The following is a 21,903-nucleotide window of genomic DNA, read 5'->3' as shown; positions in this document are numbered from 1 at the left end:
GTCTAGATTTATCCTTCAGTTAAGTATATCTCCTCTGGATTTAGCTGCTTAGCCCCAGCATGAACCTCATTCTGTGCTATCTGCCCAGCCTCTGATCTCCAGTTTCTGCTTATTTCTCTGTTTAGACTAGATGGCAAATCTACCATATGTTTCTCTCATGTTACTGTCTTACAAGGTCTTCTATGTTACTTCCAGGTCATTAATGAAAACAGTAAATAAAAATGGCGTAAGACCATTCTTGCTGCACACTTCACTGGCTCTGCACTTTGCCAGCTGCAAGGGTATTTTCTATACACTCCCTCAGACGGTTCATATCTTGTGCCAGAGAAACAACAAATTTGATTTAAGTATAAGATTCTGTGACATGTTTGGTCATAATCCAACCATCTCACAGCTCCCATTTCTTTTCACAGCCCATTTGCTTAAGTGCACTATAGAAGTTTGAAGGAGGGAAAAAAGCAGGTTTTTTTTTTTTTTTTTTTTGGCAAATGTATTCCTCATAAACCTTCCATTACTGTCTTTTGCACTTGTTTTTGTGTGGAAAAGCTGAAAAGCTTCTAACTTGAGTTTGTGTGACTTTAATTCTGAACATATTTTTGTAGGTCTTGTATTTTTACCTTCTGTTTTTCAAACTAAGTAGATATTCAGTACATAGCCAGGTATTAGCAGCTTTTAGACTGTTGTTCATATAAAGCAGTCAATTCACATTTTCATTTCTCTACATTCTGTTTCCTTTATAAATTTTCCACTGGACTTTTCCTCAACAAACTTTGTCCTCCATATCAGGTGCACTCTTTCAAGTTGGCTAGATACATTTCAGTAACTGGTTTTACTATGGAGCGCAAGATGTTTGCACAAGCAGCACACCAAAACTGCTGGGATGTGAGCAAATGCTCATTTGAAAGGCCAGTGCTTGAACTGGTAACAGGTTTGGCTGAGACTGGCTTCATTTAGCCAGCACACTAATCCCAGCAGTGTCCACAGTAGTGTCTGGAGTCTGTGAGGCTGTGTCAGGACTTACGGACTTCCAGCAAGCTGAGGGAGGGGGGAGATGTGGCTCAAAGCACAGGCCACCCAATTGCTGAGCTATCTACTATTGCACACCAGTGATCTGAAAAAGGTGATGTTTGTGTGTGTGAGTATATGTGCACAGGGTTGTCTGTCCAGTATTGGGGGGGGCACACAATGAGAGTCTCTGTTTTACGGTCAGGAGCAGTTTAAGCTTTCCTCCCACAAATAAAGCCTTAAAAAGTTTTGCATCACATGGCTTAAGATAAAAAATGTTCTTCTCTATTTGAGAATACTAACGCTCAGGCATGACTTTTGTGCGGAAATATTAATTATTGGTCTCCAGTGTTGATTAAATTGTTATGAGAGCTATGCCCAGATCCTTGCTTATGTGGCCATGAACAACTTAGTGCTTGCTGTGACAGTATTTTTAATAGTGTGTTTTAATTATATCCTTCCTGGGGTTGGACTACTTTGGCAAAGAGGGATCTTTACTTGCTCAACTGGTTATTGCCCTGTCTTGTATTCTTTGGCCACAAAACACACATTTCTATACAGTGTTTGCATAACTGAGGAGAGGGAGGAAGTTATTTTTCTATGAACTCTTGATTCTGTCTGTGTCTCTATTTCTGCTTGTACTAACTAGTTTTGACCATAGAGTTAGCAAACTAGATTTTTTTTTAGTCTGAAATAGTTTGCTAACAAAAAAAGTTACATTTTCAGGCAATTTTTTCTCATTGTCCAGTAGTCCATCTCCATGTGTTTTCTACTTCATCCGAATCATAACCAAGTCTCTTAGCCATGTCATAACTACCCAAAGCCCTATCTGTTGTCCTGTCAACCTTAAGTCCTCCTTATTTTTTCAATTCTTTACATTGATGAGTTTAATAACAAGACTTCTGCTTTCACATTTAAATGCCATATAAAAGGCAGAGTTCATCTTTTTGCTAGATTAAAATTTAATAGATAACTTCTTGCCTTCATTAACTGAATATCAATAAAGTGGCAATTAGTTGAGATTAAGACTACATTTATCTTGAAGATACAAGGTCAAAGGAGTTTTTTTTAGGGTGGGTTTTTTTGGTGGTGGTGGTGGTTTCCCAAAATTTTCTGCTCTGGTGGAGATTTTTCACTATCGTGTTGTTCTCAGACTATTATATCTTGGGTACAAAATGTAGTTCAGCAGGTGCTTGGAGTTGAAAACGCTGAACAAGATCAGCTCTATTTTAGTGCTTTGAGTGGTAGTGGCAAGCTTGGTGTCACATGAATCTCTGCCCAAAACAATGATAATAAGCAACTGCACATGCTATTGAGGAGAAAAGCAAGCTTCTGTGGTTCAAAACAGCCTCAGAGCTTTTTGGTTTTCAAGGCTTGTGCTTGGATTTTTGGGGGAGATTTGACTTTCTAGCTGAATGGGAAGGTCTCAGTGCTGATACAAATTCTGGAGATATTTTGGATTGGGGGAAAAATGGGATTTGTGTGTAGGTAGGCAAGTCTGTGCTACTTGGATAACATAAGCGATGCAAGTTTTACAGTGACAGATCAGTGTGACTTTGTTTGCCGGACAAAGATTTCAAGTTTAAACTTTGAGGGGGCATACTGGGATTGCCTGAGACGGTACAAGCTTAGAGTTCCCTTGCCAAAGGTCAGTTTACTGCACATTTTGCACCTATTAAAGTACTTGGCATCAGCTTAGTGAAGATTTTATTGTTAAAATGGAAATGGAAACATCTTCAGCCATTGAAAACCATCTTTGCAGTATGTTTTTTGTCCCCTCCTGGTTCCCTATACAAATTCATGTATGCATACTTTTTCCCAGGTGAGAAAATGGTGCAGATGAATGCTCCTTCTGCTCTAAGGGTGGGGGCATGCCTGGAAAGGATCTTGAGTAATGCCTCCAAAGAGCAGCAGTAACACCCACTTTTCAACTTCCCCACAGAGAGCCATCCAGCTCCTCCTGGTAGTTCTGGGACAGCTAAAGGCAATAGAAATGGACAGGTGTGTGTGCATGTGTAGGCCCACATGTGTGTGCTCCTGTACTCTCAGGTGACAAACCTCAAGAAGCTTTCCAGGTTAGCTTGTGTCTACTTGGAGCTCCCCAAGCCTCTCCATGTGCATCATTTTTGTTCCAGCTTCATCTCCCCCAGCTCACAATCTGTCTGTCATGACTCACACACTCTCTGGCTTTGATTTAGACTCCATCTGCTTTCTCAGCCAGTCAGATCCCAGTTCTTCTGTAACACACCGTAGGAGAAGTGTGGGACTGGAGCAGAACATATATCTGTATTCAGGAGAGAGGAGGAGGAGGTGTATTGACTCCAGCCTCAAAGGTTCTCCTTCTCTCATCTGTCTCAGTGCAAGCGATTGGCTAAGCTGCAAAATGTAAGTCTGTACTTGCTAGTAATAAGACTGAGGCTGACTTGGAGAAACTTGTCCTTCCTGAGGGTGTGTGGACCCTCAGATCAGATTTGGTCTCAGAGTTGCCACTCACCACACATTTATGGGTTTTTAAAAGAAATGTCCTTCCCCCCCTGCTTGTTTAAAGGACTAGCATTGTTCCCTGAGAAAAAAATAGCCTCTTCTCTGCAGGCAGGGGAAGGTGACACAAAAGTAGCAGGGAGGCTGTGTGCTGATGCCTGGCAGCCAGAAATGTGCCACAACCCTGTGGTAGAGGTGAGCAGCTGGTGTGCATGAGAGACTTGCCCGCAGATCACCGCTGTCTTCTCACAAGGAGACAGGGTGACCCTCAGAGGAGTGAAGATGACTTAGGCAGGGAAAGGCTGTCCCCAGTTAGCTTAAAGAAGCGGAATCACGTGTCAAAGACAATGCACAGCTGGTGGGTTCTGAATTCCAGACAGCAAAAATAAATCTCTCCCTCTTCACGAGACTAGCTGGAGAGATTTCCCTCTACTAAAAGCTTGTCATAGACTCTCCCACCCATGAGCGTCACCAGAGAGGAATTGGTGCAAGGTCAATCCTTGGAATTAAAGCCAGGAGGGAATTTTCCTAGGGAGACTGGATTAGAGGTAATGATATTTTTGACTTGGTCCTGAGACAAGCTTATGAAAAACCACCTGTTAAGGTGAAACTGGCCACTCTGAGTTATATAATGCTTTACTAATACCAGGAAAGCGGATGTGGCCCAACATCTGGGAGAATACCCCCAAGAACATATTCTCAGAACCTGGAGTTCTTCTCTGTTGCTGATAAGTAGAAACACATCCGATAGGCTGCTTGGGACTGCATCTAAGTGCCATGACACACCAAAAATATGATGGAAAGATATGGAAAATGTTAGAGGAAAGCTGCAGAATACACAGAATTTGATTTTGCCTGTTTACTGAGAAAACCTCACAAGGACAGTTAGTTAAACAAAGCAGCATCCTATCTTTGGATGCTGACAATTTTGCATGCATGACACGAACTGACAAGACATCTTTTTGCAAGATACAGATCAAGATCTGCTCCAGATTTAGAACTGGAATAGAGAGGGATGCTGCAGACAAGGGTTGAGGTCTCTGCTGTTAGTCACAACAGAGACAAGCCGGCAAAAGTGAGAGCTGGAATTCTCAGATCTGAGGTATGCAGAAATATGTGGAAAGTAGGCAGGGTAGAATTACCAGGAAAGAAAGCAGGAATTTTCAGAAAGAAACCTGTTTTCAAAGTGTAGAAAACGTGGCTTCCCTCTGCTATATTTCTTGGCAGCCTGCTAACACTCCATAATTATTTTTTTCAGTTCTTATATTTTAAGACTATAACTTTGCAAAAATTGTGAACAGTGATTCAGAGAGACAAACACAGGTATTTGAAATATAGGGGTGCATACATGCTGTTTTACTCCTCTTCCTCTAACACTGAGGATGCCCCCATTTAAGATTTTCCCATTCTATTTAAAAATTCCAGAGATGATGGGAAAACAAAGAGGCTTTCCTCTCTTCCAGTGCTTTTCTTAAAGCCCTTGCTGAATTCAAGACATGAGACATAGACCAGGTATTTTCCTCCCATCTGTTTTTCGGGTATGGGTCAGCTAAAGGGCAGAGGAGAAGCTCCTAACTACACCCCCATCCAGGAAAATCCCAGAGTAAAAATTGAGAAAGAGAAAAAATGTTCTACATGGGAATGTTTGGGGGCTGTGCAAGATAAGAGCTAGTGAAAAGGAGCTGCAGCAACATGGACAGGATTGCAGTCAGAAGCAGCAATATGCTTCTAGGCTGGATCCAGCTGTGTTTACACTGGTGCATGCAGGCCAGGTGTGACTGGAAGGATGACACGAATGGAGAATGAGAAGAGCTGCTTCTCCTCCGCTTTCCACATGGCAGATTGACCTAGAGCATCCTGACTGTGTCCAGCAGTATTCATGTCCTATTACAATCCCTTCTGCCACGTAGACATGGCAGAAGCCTAAGCATTTATGAGCCAGACCTTAGCCACCTTGCAGTCCACATCTGACTCCTGCATGCACCTGTATAGTCCAACAGCCTAACAGTCTTCGCACAGAAAGAAAGCAGCAGAAGAAAGGGTCAGTCCGATGCCCCTTCTCCCAGCTGAATCAATCCTCTGTGGGGATTGCAAAGAACATCCAAAAGCTTCTCTTTGAGGAGCAAACACAAGAAGACTGGCTCAACTGAAGATTGTGATGGACTACTCCCCTCACACCAGCTATAAGGGGACATCCTCATCCTCATCTTCATCCTCATCCAGGTCAGTGGAGCGTAGGCTTATGTCCTTGAGGATGTCTGAGATGTTTTCAGCAACTGGCCCTGTCAGCTCCATCTCTTCCAACTCAGTATCAGTGGCATAAGTGGAGCACAGGACTTCCCCCTCTTCATGCAGCTGTGAGGGCTGGGGGGAGTGCGAGCAGGGAGGCAGTGGGCTCTCTGCGCCCAAGTCTGCTGCTTGCTGTGCTGCCGCCGTGCAGTGGTCCTCCTGGCTCCACACCTGAGTGGCCTGACTGACCTTCTCACTGCTGATAGAAGTCCGGTTGGTATCGCGGAAACTGGCAAGGGGTGGGCGGAGGCGAACCCCAGAGCGTGTGGAGCCTTCTATTGCCTTCTGGAGCTAGGAGAAGAGAAAAAGTTCAGAAAAAAATGGATGAAAGGGAGGCTGACCCAGCCTTACCCAGCAGAAGTTCATTTACTCTGCAAGGTAAAGGGATCACAAATGGAGAGAGTCACAGCTCTACCTCTGGGACCTATGGAGATCATCTGTTACACTCGTGGTGTAATTTTTCATTCCACGGTGTATAACAAATTCTACATCACGTTCAGAGACAGTAATAGCCACTCATTTAAGCGCCCTATGTTCATGAAAAGGATGAACCATTTAACATCCCTGTAAACAACACCTGCTGCCTCCTCTGAGATACAGTCATACATTCCTCTACATGGCTTCCAAAGGGTTGACTCAGAATTCAACACTGGATTGAAAATGTAGCAATCACAGTTATATATATTCCCAGCTGAAATCCTCCAGCACCTGTAAGTTATTGCAATGATCCACAGGACATTTGAAGGTGATGAGGAGGAGATGAAAGGATCTGTACTTACCTCTTCCAAAGCCAACACTCCCCTCAGCTTCCCCATACTGGTTACATAGGCATGGCTGAGGCCCAGTAATGAGAACAACGTATGTGTCTATGAGCAAAACCACAAAAGACCATTTCAGGGATTTTGGAAATGTGATACTTGGTGCTAGATCCGGGACTTGGAATTTAGAAATGGTAATCACAAAGGCACACAAGCCTGCAGTTATTGCAGTGAGAAACTACCTCTTCCCTTCCCCTTTTGTAGCTAGCAAATGCTACCCTTTGGTCCTTCTGCTGTGCAGCCACAGTTGGGAGTGTGTTGATGATGCAGAGTGCATTCTCAAGGTCACCTTGAATGCAACACCCTGTGTGTTTGGGGACTTATGCAGGTCCTATTTCATTTTGATGCTGGAAATTAAACTGTCAGACAGTGATAGGCAAAGTCAGAACCTGCTTAGGTTATTTATTCCAATGCTTTCCTCAATACTAGCAGATTTCTTTTTTCCTGTTCCAGAATATTTCCTGTCAAAATTTAAGCTTGTTCCTGCTTATCCGGTGCAGTGGGAACACTGAGAACAAGTTATTCCCTTTCTCTTACAAATCTTTCTTAAAAGGACAGATATCACACTGCTATGAGTCTTCTTTTCTTCAACCTTAATATAGCCCATTATTTTACTGTTCTTCCCTGATCAGGCTTTCTGAAACTTTCAGCATTCTCAGTGCTCATCTGTGGCATATTTCCAACCTCCAAATTCTTTAAGCTGAGCTCTAGCTGGACTTTACCTGTGGCCTTATATGAAGTCATTCTTTGACAGCTGGTGTTTGCCTTTTTTTAACATCACATGGGATATTGAATGTCATGTTCAAGTGTAAACTAGGGAAAATCTCATTTCTCAGGAACAAGACATTCTACCCTATTGTAAAAGAAAATCAGACTGGTTAAATATAATTTGATCACGATAAGCTGTTATATTCTTGCCATTGTCAATAGTCTCACAATTAGCTCCAACTATGCATACCTCAGACAGTTTGATTATTTATTCCTGCATTTTTTGTGCATCCAAGTTAAGTTGGCTTGTCTGTCAAATTTCACAGTTTCTCATTTGCTCTTTTTTACAAGAGGTATGAAACTTTGCCCATTTGCAGTCTTCAGGTATAATTTCTTGTAAGTCCTATATTCTCAAAGATAAATGCTAGTGGGTTTCAGATTACTTCAGCCAGCCCTTTAGGAAACATCAAACTGATCTTAAGCATATGCTAACCTGTTCTAATTTTGCTCAAGGCTGAGATCTTACCCCTTTGATAACAGTAATTAATTAATTTTGTGCAAGGCATACACTGACCATTCATGTTAAATGAATATTGATTTTTTTAAACAGCACTGTGCACTTTTGCATGAGTAGACTGCTTTCCCTTTCCATTCAGTGGAAGCCCAGTCCTCTCTTACTTCTGATATACAATGATGGCTTTTATTCCCACTCATCCTGTGCTAAGTCTAGAAGTTTCCTTCTGCTTCAGTTCAGTGAAGATCCTATGATATGGGGTGGTTTCAAGCAACTCTTCTCATGCACTGAGGCAGATTCTACATCCTCACAGAAACACCCTGAGAAATCCAGTACTAGTTCCAGTGCTGCACACTGACAGAGTGTAAATCTCAGTGTAATGCCCCCCAGCAGCAAAGCATACAATGCTTCTGTTAATCTAGTGGCTGGAAAATCCTATGTGGTGTCCAAAAGCTCTTTTAATAAATGCACTCAGATTTCTTATCATGTAGTCTTTCAGTTTGCAGGAGATTGGAGGTACCTCCAGAAGGTTCAGGAACAAACTGACTTCTCTAGTGGGATGTGGAAGTAGCTGGTGATAGTAGTTGCAGGTGAAGACAAGGAGAAGAAATAAGTCATAGACTAGACTTGCAATGATAGATAGGGAGGAGAAGAACAGTGCATGCCTCAGAGAGAGACATCTGTACCCACCTTGTGCAGGGAAGTTCTCTCCACCAGTTGGAAAGGGGAAGGGTCTATGCGACAGCTGCCAAAGCACACATTCTTGTTCAGCTCCTCCTGTTCCCAAGCATCTATCTGACACAGGAAAGAAGAGGAATCACTCTTACAGTAATCAGCAGTGTTTCTGTCTTGTGTACCCAAACTAGTCCCATTCTCATGTTAATGCTTCTTCCTTCCTATGTAGATCATTCATCTTGCCCATTATATCACACCCTTCAGGTTTCCCATACCTTCCTTGCCAGATGTCAAGTCCCTGTGGAAACAGAGCAATTCCAATACCTCAGAGGTTTTCTGAGAAGGTGAGGTTTTGCTCCTTCCTGCTTAAAGAGGGAGTGAACATCTTAGCTTTCCTTTCTGAGTGCATCTTCCCCTTGTCATTGCAGGATAACAGTTCCTTTGCATAAAAAATGAAGGAACAGCAGAGACCCACAGAAAGATTTAGGTGAGGGGAGACCTGTGGAGGTGTCTAGTCCAAAACCCTGCTCACAGCAGGGCAGACTTCAAAGCTAGATCAGATTAGTCAGTGTTACTCAGCACATGAAGCAGAACAATCTCTTCTTTTACTGGGTTAGACTGGCCCACTGAGCAACTCTAAGAAGAAAATGGCTTTAGCTATAGCTTTATGTGGCAATCACTGAGGTTGTCGGAGTTCAGGAAGTATTGCAAGTGATAAGAAATGGGCAAAAGAAGCGCTCAATTAACCTCACTCTGTTTCTGTACCCATTCTTACCTCTTCTGGCCTCATTGTGTCAACGACTTCCACCGGCTCCTGTAGGAGAAAACACTCTTCAGGACAGACAAAGAACCCACAGTTTCACAGAGTACAGAAAGGGAAAAAAATGCACAACCTCCTCACCCCATGTGGTCCCCTTTTTGTTGCAAATAGTATATTACTGAGTGTTAGCTTTTCTTTATACTCATACATTATAAGGTGTACTCTGTACCTGCTGTGCTTCTCATGCCAATGAAAATTAACTATGGAATACTGGTGGTGCAATTCAGGTGCCTAAGCATGGTCATCCAGTAGTGCTTTAGATGCTCTCGGATATCCCACATGGGGTTCAACCACTGCCCTAGAGTGGTTGGGTCTCCCATAGGCTCTGTATGATGCCCACCAACCCTGTACAGATATGTCAGATACCCAAGGGCATCTAACGTAGCACAAGGCAAAAGCATTTTTTCATTTGTGTCTGGCTAAAACTGTTTGCCAAATGGAATCAAACTGCAGGCTAGCCAAAATAGCATTAAGTTATTCACTGAGAAGAAGATGCCCACACTCAGCCTTGACACCTGAGCACAGATGGGTCTTTAGGAAGTTGCACACTCCTTCACAGTAATCACACCCTTAGAGAGAGTTCCCCACTGATGCTGTCAAAATTCAGGACTATAAGTATGTCCATGCTTTGGCCAAATGCTGAATGGCTCTGAGTAATAGGTTCTATTTCCATTGCATTCCCTTCCCTCTTCAGGGTACTACTAGGCTCTCCTGCATCCCTAACCTGGATGGCACTCTCTGTTTCAAGTGGACGGTTGTAATGGCACAAGAGCTGCTGGATCAGTTGCCTCAAACTCCTGAAAGTGCCTGAAGAATGAAAACAAACACATGGATAAGAGAGAATAACAAGTGAGAGACAAAAACACAAAGCCCCATGCCCATCTCCTTGCCCAAGGCAGGCTGGGAAATAAAATGAGGGACATACTAGATGGCATATTACAGGGCTGAGCCAGTCACAATCTAGCATTCAATTTGTAAGAAGGTGTGTGGGACATGCCTGAACAAATATTCCCATGCAATATCTTTTCCTCAAGGAGAGGAAACAAACCATTACAAAGCAGCCCTTGCAGATAATATTCATAGGTCAGTGTCCCTGAAGAAAAAAAACCCAAAACCAGAAGCAAGACTATTAACACAGCAAACAATCTGATACAAGGGCTAAACTGCTGTGACGAGAGGTTTCTGTGGTCCACAAAGAGAATGTGGTTTGGAGGATGAGTATGAAAAGGGGAGGTGAGAATCTGAAAATTACTTCGAAGACAAAACATAGCAGCAGCCTGAATGTGACAGGTACAAAGGGGTGAGGAGTCCATGGCTTGTGCCAGCAGTGCAGTGAAAAAAAACGCAGAATTATGCTCTCAGGCAGGACAGTCAGAAAAGATGAGGAGATGGAGTTTGGTGTTGTTGAGAAATGAACAAGGCTGTGGAGGAAGGTTGGTCAGAAACAATGACAGCTGTGAGCCAAACTAAAAATTATGGCAGGGAAAGCCTCGTGAAGTCACCCCTGCTCCACTTCTGCTTGTCACTCCTGGATCACTCGGTACTAGCTTCATGTAAAATATCTCACACACTGTCTTTGTTTTGATGTGATTCTCTTTTGGTAAGGAAGGTGGATGGCTGTCCCACCACTCTACTGCCCTGGAAGCATAAAGTGGATTTTCCTATCCCTTAGAAGTTTATCCATACATGTGTGGTGTTAAGGAACCAGAATGTGCTATATGCTGTGTTACATGCTAACCTTTGGGTGTGTAAAAGCACGAGACAGAGCCCTATCCTTTGTATTCATTCTCAAGATTGGGCTACATATCTGTGCTTACTCATCCTCTGCATATTTCAAAACACATAAAGGAAAAAAAACCCCACCATCCTGCATCAAATATACATGATACACGAATCAGTAATGAGCTGTGAGTACAGTCTTGGAAGCAAAGCTAATATAGGCTGGGGTGACACACAAAGAACACAATACATCCTTATTGTCTATCATATTAATGTAGCTGAATCAGAGAGATATGTGTCCAAGGGAAGAGCTGTTCAGTTTTGGAGATGGCTGAGCAACAGCCTAAGTTACTCAAAAAACAAGTACAGATGTTTAGCGCTCAGCCTGCTTTTCCCAGGGAAATTCATTCACGGGGTGAAGGAAGCAAGAAATGGGACTCTTCCGCGCAGACTCTCCAGACAATGTCTGAGGCGATGTTATTGCAAAGGATGGAGTGGGGAGTATGGACAGAGAGAGAGCAACCTGAGCAGGCCTACTTTTGCCATGCTCTCTAAGCGATCACACACAGAAGATATTTCCAGGTACGTTACGCTGATGTTGAGGTTCATTAACAAAGCACCTTTAATACAGAAACAGCAGAGAAAGCTCCTTCTCTCAGTCTCTGGGAAATCAGCACCTTGCACAGGCAGGTACACACCATTAGCATGAAAGCTTCCACAAGCTGGCTAGGATATGGGTGAGGCATGCCAGAAGTTACTGTACCTGGAAGTTGCTGTGGCTCCAAAGTTTCAGGCGTTTGTTTAAGAGGACTTGTCGGGCCATTGGGCTCCTCTAGGTAACTGGGAGTGGGACTTGGGGGTCGAGGCAGCTGTTATGGAAAGGAGAGAAAATAAAGTCCACGCTGTGTCATTTCTTTCTCAGCCTCTCCAAATGCCTTACTGCTTCTTAAGCAGTCTCTGTGTTGCAGTCTCTCCACTTCTCTCCCTCACCTCTCCCTTCTCATCCATATCCTCATCCTCATCAACATAAGCAAAAGATTCATGCTTCAGCTTTGGCATGCTTGCCCACGGTCCCTTGCTGTGCCCATCGTAGGGTGCCTCAGACAGCTTCTGTTGCATTTCTCTGTTGAGGAGCCGTCGCCGTTCTGGGCTTATATGTCTCTGGAGGAGAGCCTGCAGTTCAGATCGCTCTACAGACCCCAGAAGGATCATGGTCTCTGCACAACACAGAATAGAGAAGCCATTAAGCCACTTCAAGGTTTTGAATCTCCCCTGCCACACACTGGCCCTGCCACCCTCCAACCTCTTCAAAGTACTCGGACTATTGAGAGCTATACGAGAGTCATTGAGCAGCCCTGCTACTTGCTGCTAATACACTGTGGGGCTGTGGGAAGCTCACCACCCCTGAGTCGTGCCGCTCCTCAGCACCACGTCAGAAGCAGGCTCTTATGCAAGATCCCTCCCTGTTGTCACAGTTCAGTCCACAAACTTCCACACATTTCCCCTACCTGCTGTATCTGCTACACTGCCCACACTCCAGCTTACCTGTCTGACCAGCTGAAACAGCCTTCTGTCATACATCATCCATAGCGGAAGATTTTTAGGCTGGTTTTTTTTTTTTTATATGGTGGGTCACACTGTCTCCTTCACAGCACATTATTAGGAAGCTAGTTTTTTTGGCTCTTTAAGCTGAGAGTCTCCAGGAAGGACCAGTTTCTCCACATTGCTTACCTGGTGAGTCGACCAAAGGCAAAGTCTTAACAGTGGTGCTTTGTAGTAAAGTTTGCAAGTCTCGGTATTTACAGTTGGAGGAGACGAATTTCACATCTTGGACCATAATATCCTCAACAAAGATATTGTATTTGCTGTGAATTTATGGACAATAAGGGGAAGAGTTAGTCTATTAAATATGTCTAGCAGATAAATTCTTTCAAGAAATGTATAAATGACCACTTCTTTAAAAAGTGTTCTCAATACAGTTGCTAAATAATATTCTGTGAGAGTAACCAAAGAGGACTTTCCAACAGGATCAACATAGATTAACTATTTTCATTACAGTTTTATTCTACTCCATTAGCCCTCACCATAAAAACACACACACATATATTCACATATATGTATAGATGTTTTACATATACATACCCATGTATATTATATATACTAGAGAGAGGAAGGCATGTATATAAATAACTGAATTTTGTTTTAAGCAAAATATCCAAATAAAATGATATTTCAAACATTTGCTGGAGAAAAACATCCAAACCCCACTGAATTCAGAAAAAAATGGGAGACACACACTTGTGTTTTAAATTTTTAAACTGAAGCAATTTGGCAGTATTAATACAAATTCAGTAACATTGCAGATTATTCACACTTGTGCTTTCAGTGAAAAAAAGAAGAGGACTTTTCTCCATTTCTGTGTATGAACCCTAATTCTACTCCACCACTTGTTTTTTCTTCCTGCAGGCCTATTCTGCCTTTTTATTTTCTTTGTAGTACTATCCCCTTTTCATGACCTTTTATTCTCCCATGGTCTCATCCTCTTCTGCTTTATTTCTTTGCCACTCCCCACCTCCACCTCTGTTTTACTACTATACCTTATGTGATTCCAGCCCAGGTCTGGCAGGTAGGGCAACTTCTTCACCTGGATGATGCTATCATAGAGGCTGGGCTGCAGACTCTGGGCCACCATGTTGGCAAGAATGACAGCCACCATCATGGGGAGGATGTGAGAGATCTGACCTGTCAGCTCGAAGCAGATCACAGCAGTGGAGACAGTGTGGCTCACTGCTCCTGTCAGAGCTGCCGCACCTTTCCCAGGTAGGGTGGAAAAGGAATAGGGAGAGAAGAAGATTGTCATATAGAAACAGCATGTCATGTCAAACAGGAAAGTCATGGGGATGGGACCAGGTGAAGAAAAAGAAAGACATGGAGACTCACCAATGACAGCATATCCTCCAGGTAAGATTTGATAAACAATACCATCAAAGAGGATCCCATTGGGAAAAAGTGATGCCATGATTTCTCCAATAAGACGCCCAAATGCAGCACCTGGAAAATATTGCTGACAATTATGAAATTAACATCTAATGAACACACAGTCTGTGCTGTGCAACTATGCTGGGCAATCACTTGAGTATTTTCTAACAGAAACAAAATCAAAACTTACATTAAAATGACACTAGGGACTAAAGAGTAGTTCTCAGTTACAAAATATAGAAGTTAGACTCAGAGAGGAGAAAAAGATACTAAGATAGGTAAATATAGGTGACCCCTCATTATTCCACTTAGGCACACCAGGAACAGCGGTTATTTGTGATTCCCAGTCAGGAGGAAATATTTCCAGAACATGTACAATGTCAGTCCAGACCACAGTTGAGGTCCTTCACACATTCATTCTATTAATGTCCAAACACTAGAATCATAGCTTACAGAGGAGTTTATGTGGGAAGGAACTTTTGGAGGTCTTGTTCTGACCCCTGCTCACAACAGGGCTAATTTCAAAGTGAAATCAAGTCACTCAGGGCCTTGTCCAGACAAGCTTTAAAAGCCTGCAAGGATGGAGATTCTTGAGATTCTATGAGATTCTCAGCCTTTCTGAGCTCCTTAACCAAGGAAACAATTTTTTTCTTATGTCCCATCAGCATTTCCTCTGTTGCAACTTGTGCCTTTACCTCCTATTTACTGTGTATCTCTAAGAGGAGTCTTTCTATCCTCTCTATCCCCTGCTGCATTAGGTGTTGAAGGCCACAGTTAGATCCCCTCTTGGCCTTCTCTTCTGCAGGCTGAACAAGCCCAAGCTCTCCTTGTTTGTTTTGTGCTCCAGCTCCCCAACAATCTCAGTGGAGTCCACTGGATGCATTGCACTTTATTAAAATCTCTTGTATTGGTGGACACAAAATGGTACGATATTCCAGAATTGTGTCCAAAATGCTGAATGCAGGGAAATAACCAATTTCTTTGCCTTGCTGGCTAGGCTTTTCCTAATACAGCCTTGTCTGTGGTTAGCCTTCATCGCTGCAAGGGCATGCTACTGACTCATCTTCAGTTGCTGCCTGCCAGAACGCAGACGTCCTTAGCAGACACCATTTTGTTTCAGAGCTGTGGGTACTTAATGCTGAACTTCATGAGCTTGTGTACTTCAGTCTAACATAGCCTCTCTTTTTTAACATTAGCATCATATTCTTTTTATTTTTGCGTCTTGGAATTAAAACCAGTTAAAACGCAATAAACTCCCATATGTTACCATATTTCAGCCAGAAGAAATGAGTAAGTGGTAGATTACATTGCAGATACTAGTTTTGAACTTACTTACCTCTTCCAGTTGGCCTTCAGGGGTGAAAGGAGCAACTACTAATAATTGTAGGATGAAAGTTTCTCTGTAGGTGAAGTGGCAGAGAAATTAGAAGGCCATGGCCCAGCATGCCTCCCCAGTGTGGCTTTCTTTTTGTAAAAGGACAGGGATTTCCTCCTCAGCATTTGGATTTGGGGGGTGGGAATTGACAAAAGCAGAGACTCAGAGGCTGGTATATGGACTGTTAACTGAGCTTGTCATAGACATCAATTGATGACTCCTTGTCCACTAGAAGAAACCTACCAGGTATGTAACGCAATGTCTCTCTTATCCTCTCCACCTGTCAGACCCATATGCAGCAACACAAAATTGAAACTCACCTAGAACAAAAACAGGCATGAAGCCTCCACAGGGGATTGGCATCGTGGTAGCAATGACAGACATCCAGAACTAGAACAGAGGCAGAGGGTGCGGTTGTTACTGAGCAGCAATAGCATTTCCTGCAGCCCTACTCTTCTGCCCAGCCTGTGAATCCATGAGGAGACACGTTCTGAGGGATCTGGTGGTTCACACAGAAAGTGAAGGGTAAAGGGGCTATGGGGTGTGAAGGGGAGCTGGAGAAACTCTGGCAGCACACCAACACTGACACAGAGACCTCTAGACGACTGCTGTGGTAGCAGGGAAGCTGAATCACCAAGGGGATGGATGAACATGTGAACTCCTTTGCTTTGGACCTCAGAAGTTGAGATTTTCTACTGCTCCAAACAGTTTAGCTTTTCATAGAACAAGATCGTCAAACTTTCACAGACTTAGAAAGATTTCACTGTGAAGGGAACTCAGGAGGTCTCTCCCCCAACGCCCTGCTCCCAGAAGGGCTAATTCCCAAGTTAAATCAGGTTGCTCAGGGCCTTATCCAGGTGAATTCTGAACATCTTGAAGGGTGGAGATTCCCCAGCTTTTCTGGGCATTTATGCCACTGCTGACCCACTCTCAGGGGAGAATTTTTTTCTTGAAGTCCAACTGCCATAAGTTTCCTTTTTTCTAGCTTGTGTCTGTTGCCTCTTACCCTATCACTATGTTGGGCAAAATGATGAAATCCATCCTGGTACTGCTAAGACCAATTTAAATGCTGACTTAGCCCAGCACATATAGACTTCTTCTGGAGACAACAGCCTAATCTTACAAACATCTCAAAGGCCAATATGCTCAGACTTTCTCAGGCAGTATGACAAGAGATTTCCACAGTTGAGAGAAACACAGAGAATGCTGCTGTTTCAAAAGCTTGTACAAAGAAGTGTACTGGCAAGATGTCCCTTGCTGCAGCAGTATCATCCATAGGAGAGAGACAACCATGGGCCAGCACATCAAGAGCAATGCTTTCAGGTATTTCAGGACCATATTTTCCTCAGAGTGGGCAAATCTTTCCTGTTCAAAGTTCACCTGTGAGGAGGTGATGCCTCTGCAGACATTGCTGTAGCTGTAGACAGATGAGATGCTAATATGTAGACAGTCAGTCTGGTGAGAGGAAATCCACCCCAGACAGCTTTTTGTCTGTAACTCTTATAGGATGTTTGGCATAAAAGGGAAATGAAGCCAAGATACAGCCTGCCATTTAGGAAAGCCCTCTACAAAGGTAACAAAGAGCCAGCAGAACAGCATTTCTCAGCCCATGGTAGAGTAACATACTGTGAGGATGGGTTGGACCATCAATTTGATACTGGCCATTGCTCTTCCTTCCCTAAGCCATCTGAGTATTCCAGAGACGTTCCTGGCTGGCTACAGAGGCCAGCAAGCTGCAGAAGTGGAGTACTGCTAACTAAGCTCTGTCTTTGCAGTACCAAACCCAGGCCAAACACAGCTGAGAATTGCAGCTATAGTGGAGCAGAGAATCAGGCCAAGCCTTTGCCCAGAGTCGAAACAGCAGTTTCTTTTCAATGTGATCTATCCCAGCTTTTCTCAGTTGAGAAAGCCTTTAGCTAATGGGGGAAGGCCAATGAGTCCAGTGTCTGAGGATACATCTCTTCCAAAGGAGAACTGGACTCAGGATAGATACACCATGTAGTCCATCCCTCTTTTATTCAAGTAAATGAGACCTTATCTCCTTGATAGACTATAATCAGAATTACCACGGAAGCAGAACCTGCCTGTCAGAAATTCAATACAGTGTTTTACTTTAGGTGGAATCAGCTGTGTCAATCAATCTTTGATGTCTATTCCTGATCTACTGAAATGTTCAACTGATATTGCAAGGTGGCCTCAGCTCTTTTGCTCCTTTGCAACAACAACAACAAAAAATAATCACCATTTCTATGATCTGTTTACCCTTTTATCTCCCCCCCCCCCAAAAAAAACCCCTCTTTTTTGCTATTTGTATTTTGAAAACTGGAATATAATGTTTTCTTCTTTCAAATCTCTTCTCTTGCTCTGTCATGTATCAGCTACACACCTGATCCTTTCAGAGGCTGAACTCTGTGAAGCTGCAACTTCCACAGACCATGTCAGCTCAGAACATTTAGTCTGCTGTTGCTTTCTGAGGAGTAAGCAAAAGTGTTTTCAACTGTATTTCTCCATCAAGTTACAGCACTGACAACAAATCCTTAAGCCTCATACAACTATAGATTGTGCTTGCATATTCTTATTTGTCACTTATCTGTAGTCAGGAATATCAAGTATAGAATCATAGAATCAGAATGGTTTGGGTTGGAAAGGACCTTAAAGATCATCTAGTTCCAACCCCCCTGCCATGGGCAGGGACAACCTCCACTAGACCAGGTTGCCCAAGCAGACTGTATCAGACATTTTTAGACCAAATATAAATTATCTGAGAGCTTTTTACTCAGTTATTTATTTTTGTGGAACTTGAGAAATCTTTCCTGATGTAGTCCTCCCTACTAACTACTACACAGTGAGGGTAATGCTACACAGTTCAGCAGGATGCATGAAGATGACCTAGGGAGCAGTGAAGGAGGTCACTATATTAAGGCCAGGAAACTATTCCCTAATAATTTTGATAATCTTGCATTCAAGGTGGACAAACATCACATCAAAAGATGTACGAACCCACTGCAGTTGCAGTGCTTCATTCAATATCTAGCAACTCCTCATTGGCAGTTCACAAACTATTTTACAAAGGATCAAGAACATTCACTCTGAGTGGACAAGGCTTATTGTGAGCTGACTTTCCTACCTTCATGAGGAAAAAGAGCAGGATGATGATGAAGACGCTGACTTTAGGATGTATCCAGGCAGCAGATTTCCCTAGGATCTGAGGGTCCCCTGTGTATTTTGCCCAGGTATAGTTATCAAAGAGAGAGCTGATGGCTTCCCTTGGCATCAACTAAACAGCAAAAAAACAGTCATGAGACATGAGATTAGACACAGTAAATATTCTACCCCTATTCCAAGAAAGTGGAGGAGATTTTTACTTTGGTAATTCACAATTATGAGACTTAATACACATTTTTAATCTTCAGAAAGAGAGATGAAACTTTATCTGAACTGCCGAAAGGACAACTACTTTTACTCACAGGGCAACACCTTGTTACTTGCTTAGGAGAGTGGGCCTTTTTCAAGTTTTATATAAAGGAGATAGCAGAGATCATGAGTCTCAGAATACAGTCACTCCTCAGTCCAAACTCCTCCTATATCTTTCTTCCCCTTTCGGTGATGTAAGGTTATTGGGGCACAGGATAAGGGGAGACTATTCTGCAGAATTGCACAGAATTGCAAATACACATCCCACTCTCACCTCTCCTGCCATGAACTGCCCAAATCCAGGAGGAAAGGTCACAGTTGCTATAAGGAAGGTTATAACCCCAGGGTATATCAGGCGGCTGAAAAGAAAGAAAAGTTCATTAAAATATAACTTGACATTCTTTTCTTGTAGCACCATTACTCTGGGACTATGAATGCTATTTCTGTGAAAGCTCTCTGTCACATCTGTATCCATTGCTTTGGAGTTCTGTTACTGGCAATTTAATGCCCTGCTCCACTGATCATCATCATTCACAGAGAGTTCAACTGTCAGCCAAGCCATTTGTCCCATCAGAATTAATGTAACGGGAGGGATGGAGGGAGAGAGGGGTGTACAAAATGCACACATTTGAATATGCAGAGGGGGGTGTGTGTATTTACAATGATGTGTTGACCTATTGTCAAAAGCCAGCACCTCCTCCACTTGTCCTGATTATGCCACTCCTGCTTCTTCGTCCCCCATGCAATGTATCCTGTCCCAGTGTACTTAAATGTAGGGGGTTTTATACATTTCTGCATGCATCCCTCATTGCATTAAGTCTTATGAGAAAAACTTCTTTTCTTTCCATTGAATTGCTGTCACAATTTTTAGGAAGGCGTCCTTGGTGGCCAGTGGGTCTAGCTGTGCTGGACCAGTGGGGCATAGCTGGACAGCAGGCTGAAGCCATCTGTGTTTTCCTACTGCTGTGTCCAGTCCCAGGATGGATGTTTGGGCACATTGTGACACTTCATGGGCACTAAGACAACATGAGTCTAAGCTGCCTCCACGTGCGGGACTAATCCTGTCAGGTCTCCTCTGACAAATTACTATGTTCCGTATGGGAAGTTCTAGCTGAGATGCCGTGGTATTCAGGAAGACAAAATATAACCTTTAATTTCTTTCAGTCTAAGGACCTACAAAATTCCAAGAAATTAGTCAAAAGTTTAAAGTAAATTCCCACTTTTCAGGCTTTGCTCCACTTCTCTAATAACTTTGATGACTCTGCTGGTACTTGAAGGATAATGCTACACAATGAACTTGCAACTTGCTAAGAAATGTAGGTCCTTCACAGCTCTCAAAAAATTCTCATAGCAATTCTTCTGTAAAGAGACTGAGGACATTTACAGTAAGCCACCTTTTCTTCTTCAGTTTATAACTTTGGAGGTTATAACTTTATTAGAAAGGGGAAAAAAGTATAATTGAGTGCCTTGTAAAACCTTTATTGCTTAGATTTTTATTTTGTTTTGCATTTCTCTTCCATGCTGCAATTCACACCATTTGTTTACTATCAGTTTCAGCTTTTGGTTCATATTACAGAAATTATTTGGTTCATAATTGCAGTAATTGCAATACTGCAGTACATTCTTAACATTTTTGCCTATGTTTTGATTAAAAAAATTAGATTTTAAAGACATAGTTAGATTTCAGTTGTATTTAATTTTCTTAAAATATAAATGATGTTAAATTTATTTTTTACAGGTTCTAAAAAAAGTAAACAGAAGCAGGATGATCTTAAGATGCATGATCATTGATTTTCTAATTAAAAACATTTTCTGTCGAAGCAATAGTTTCCCTTGTCCTCTTAATGAATATTACAGTCTCCCTTCTAAATCAAGAAGCTATTTGAAACTATTGGGGCTGATCGAGAAGAAAATCCAGCACAGAACAAACTCGCTTGATGTTTGCAGATATCTTACTCTCATAAAATTTCAGTTTCTCATATTTTTACTATCTTGCACTTGAAATAGTTCTACTAGCTTCCAGAAAGCATTTGTTACTACCCAATACCAGTAGGACATAAAAATCTGGTCCCTAAAGAGAGTATCATCTTCAAAGGTACTCACTACTTGGTGAGAAACTGGCTCAGAGCTGTATGACGCCGGATGCATAGGACCACTTGGCGATTGAGATAAACGAAAAATGCTCCAAGGAATCCAGAACATATCCTAAAGTAGAAGAAGAGAAATAAAATCATACCAAACAACAGACAATACACAAACCATCAACCAAGAAAATTAGTTTAAGTGTTTTACATGTTCAGCTGTTTATGAAGTCTCTGTTATACAGGCTTTTACCAAATCTCATTCAAAGGTTAATTTAGCTTACCTAAAAAGTTGTGTGTTGAAAAACTCCTGCTTGATCATTTAAAAATTGCATAGAAACAAGCCTAAACTAACTATAAAGCTTTTCACAGACAAACATGTTCAATGAGCTTCTCTTAAATATTTTAAGCCAGCACTGTTTAGCACTACTGTTAGAATAGACCAATCCCTTAGACGATATAAGCCTAAGGGCTGCACAGTGAAGTGAATTTCTTTGTAATACTTTATATTAAAAAATAGATCACTCCATTCCTGCCTATCAATTTGTCAATAAAATAGAAGTGCGCCTCCTGTATATATTTTGCAAATTAACAACATTTGCTGACACAGAAGAACAAGATCTACCTGTTAATAGTGCTTGGGCTGGCTCAGTTTTTTTGTCCTACCTGAAAGTGAAGAAATATATTGCATAGAAAGAGAGTTCAACTTTGAGACTTAATGTTAAGAGAATTTGGAGTATTACAAGTTGGCATCAGGACTTTATGCAAGACTATACAAGTCTTTAGCTTTTTTTTTTTTTTTTAAATATACCACATTGGACAGTCCAGCATTTGAAAGCATTTCCCAGTTGTCATATACTCCTTTCCTAGCCTATGTGCAGTATTGCAAAAAACCCCAGCTGTGCCAACTGTTCAAAACACAATGACAAGAAGTTTTGCATTCTATCAGCTGTAAATCATAAAGATTACCTTTTTCCTTGCCAATCTAAACAAATAGATTCCCCTAAGTTCAGCATGCAAATCTA

At 42.3% G+C, this 21,903-nt stretch overlaps 1 protein-coding gene across 1 annotated transcript in view; it reads right to left on the bottom strand.

The window, feature by feature from the left end:
• Positions 1-1,736: 1,736 nt before the first annotated feature.
• CLCN1 (chloride voltage-gated channel 1) overlaps positions 1,737-21,903 on the bottom strand; it is a 74,057-nt gene continuing 53,890 nt past the window's right edge. Inside the window, exons 11-24 of the mRNA XM_075751897.1 lie at positions 20,901-21,002; positions 19,072-19,156; positions 18,511-18,660; positions 15,704-15,773; positions 13,970-14,080; positions 13,627-13,840; positions 12,761-12,894; positions 12,020-12,246; positions 11,793-11,898; positions 10,035-10,117; positions 9,266-9,304; positions 8,506-8,610; positions 6,555-6,641; positions 1,737-6,066 (exon numbers count right to left, since the gene is read on the bottom strand). Of these exons, the coding sequence (XP_075608012.1) occupies positions 5,668-6,066; positions 6,555-6,641; positions 8,506-8,610; positions 9,266-9,304; positions 10,035-10,117; positions 11,793-11,898; positions 12,020-12,246; positions 12,761-12,894; positions 13,627-13,840; positions 13,970-14,080; positions 15,704-15,773; positions 18,511-18,660; positions 19,072-19,156; positions 20,901-21,002 (1,912 nt within the window). The 3' untranslated portion in view covers positions 1,737-5,667. The remainder of the gene's footprint in view (positions 6,067-6,554; positions 6,642-8,505; positions 8,611-9,265; positions 9,305-10,034; positions 10,118-11,792; positions 11,899-12,019; positions 12,247-12,760; positions 12,895-13,626; positions 13,841-13,969; positions 14,081-15,703; positions 15,774-18,510; positions 18,661-19,071; positions 19,157-20,900; positions 21,003-21,903) is intronic.

The sequence above is a fragment of the Balearica regulorum genome, chromosome 1 (assembly GCF_011004875.1).
Source record: "Balearica regulorum gibbericeps isolate bBalReg1 chromosome 1, bBalReg1.pri, whole genome shotgun sequence".
In the NCBI taxonomy this organism is placed as follows: Eukaryota; Metazoa; Chordata; class Aves; order Gruiformes; family Gruidae; genus Balearica; species Balearica regulorum.
The sequence above is the reverse complement of the archived record's forward strand: the minus strand, read 5'-3'. Positions and strand labels throughout refer to the sequence as shown.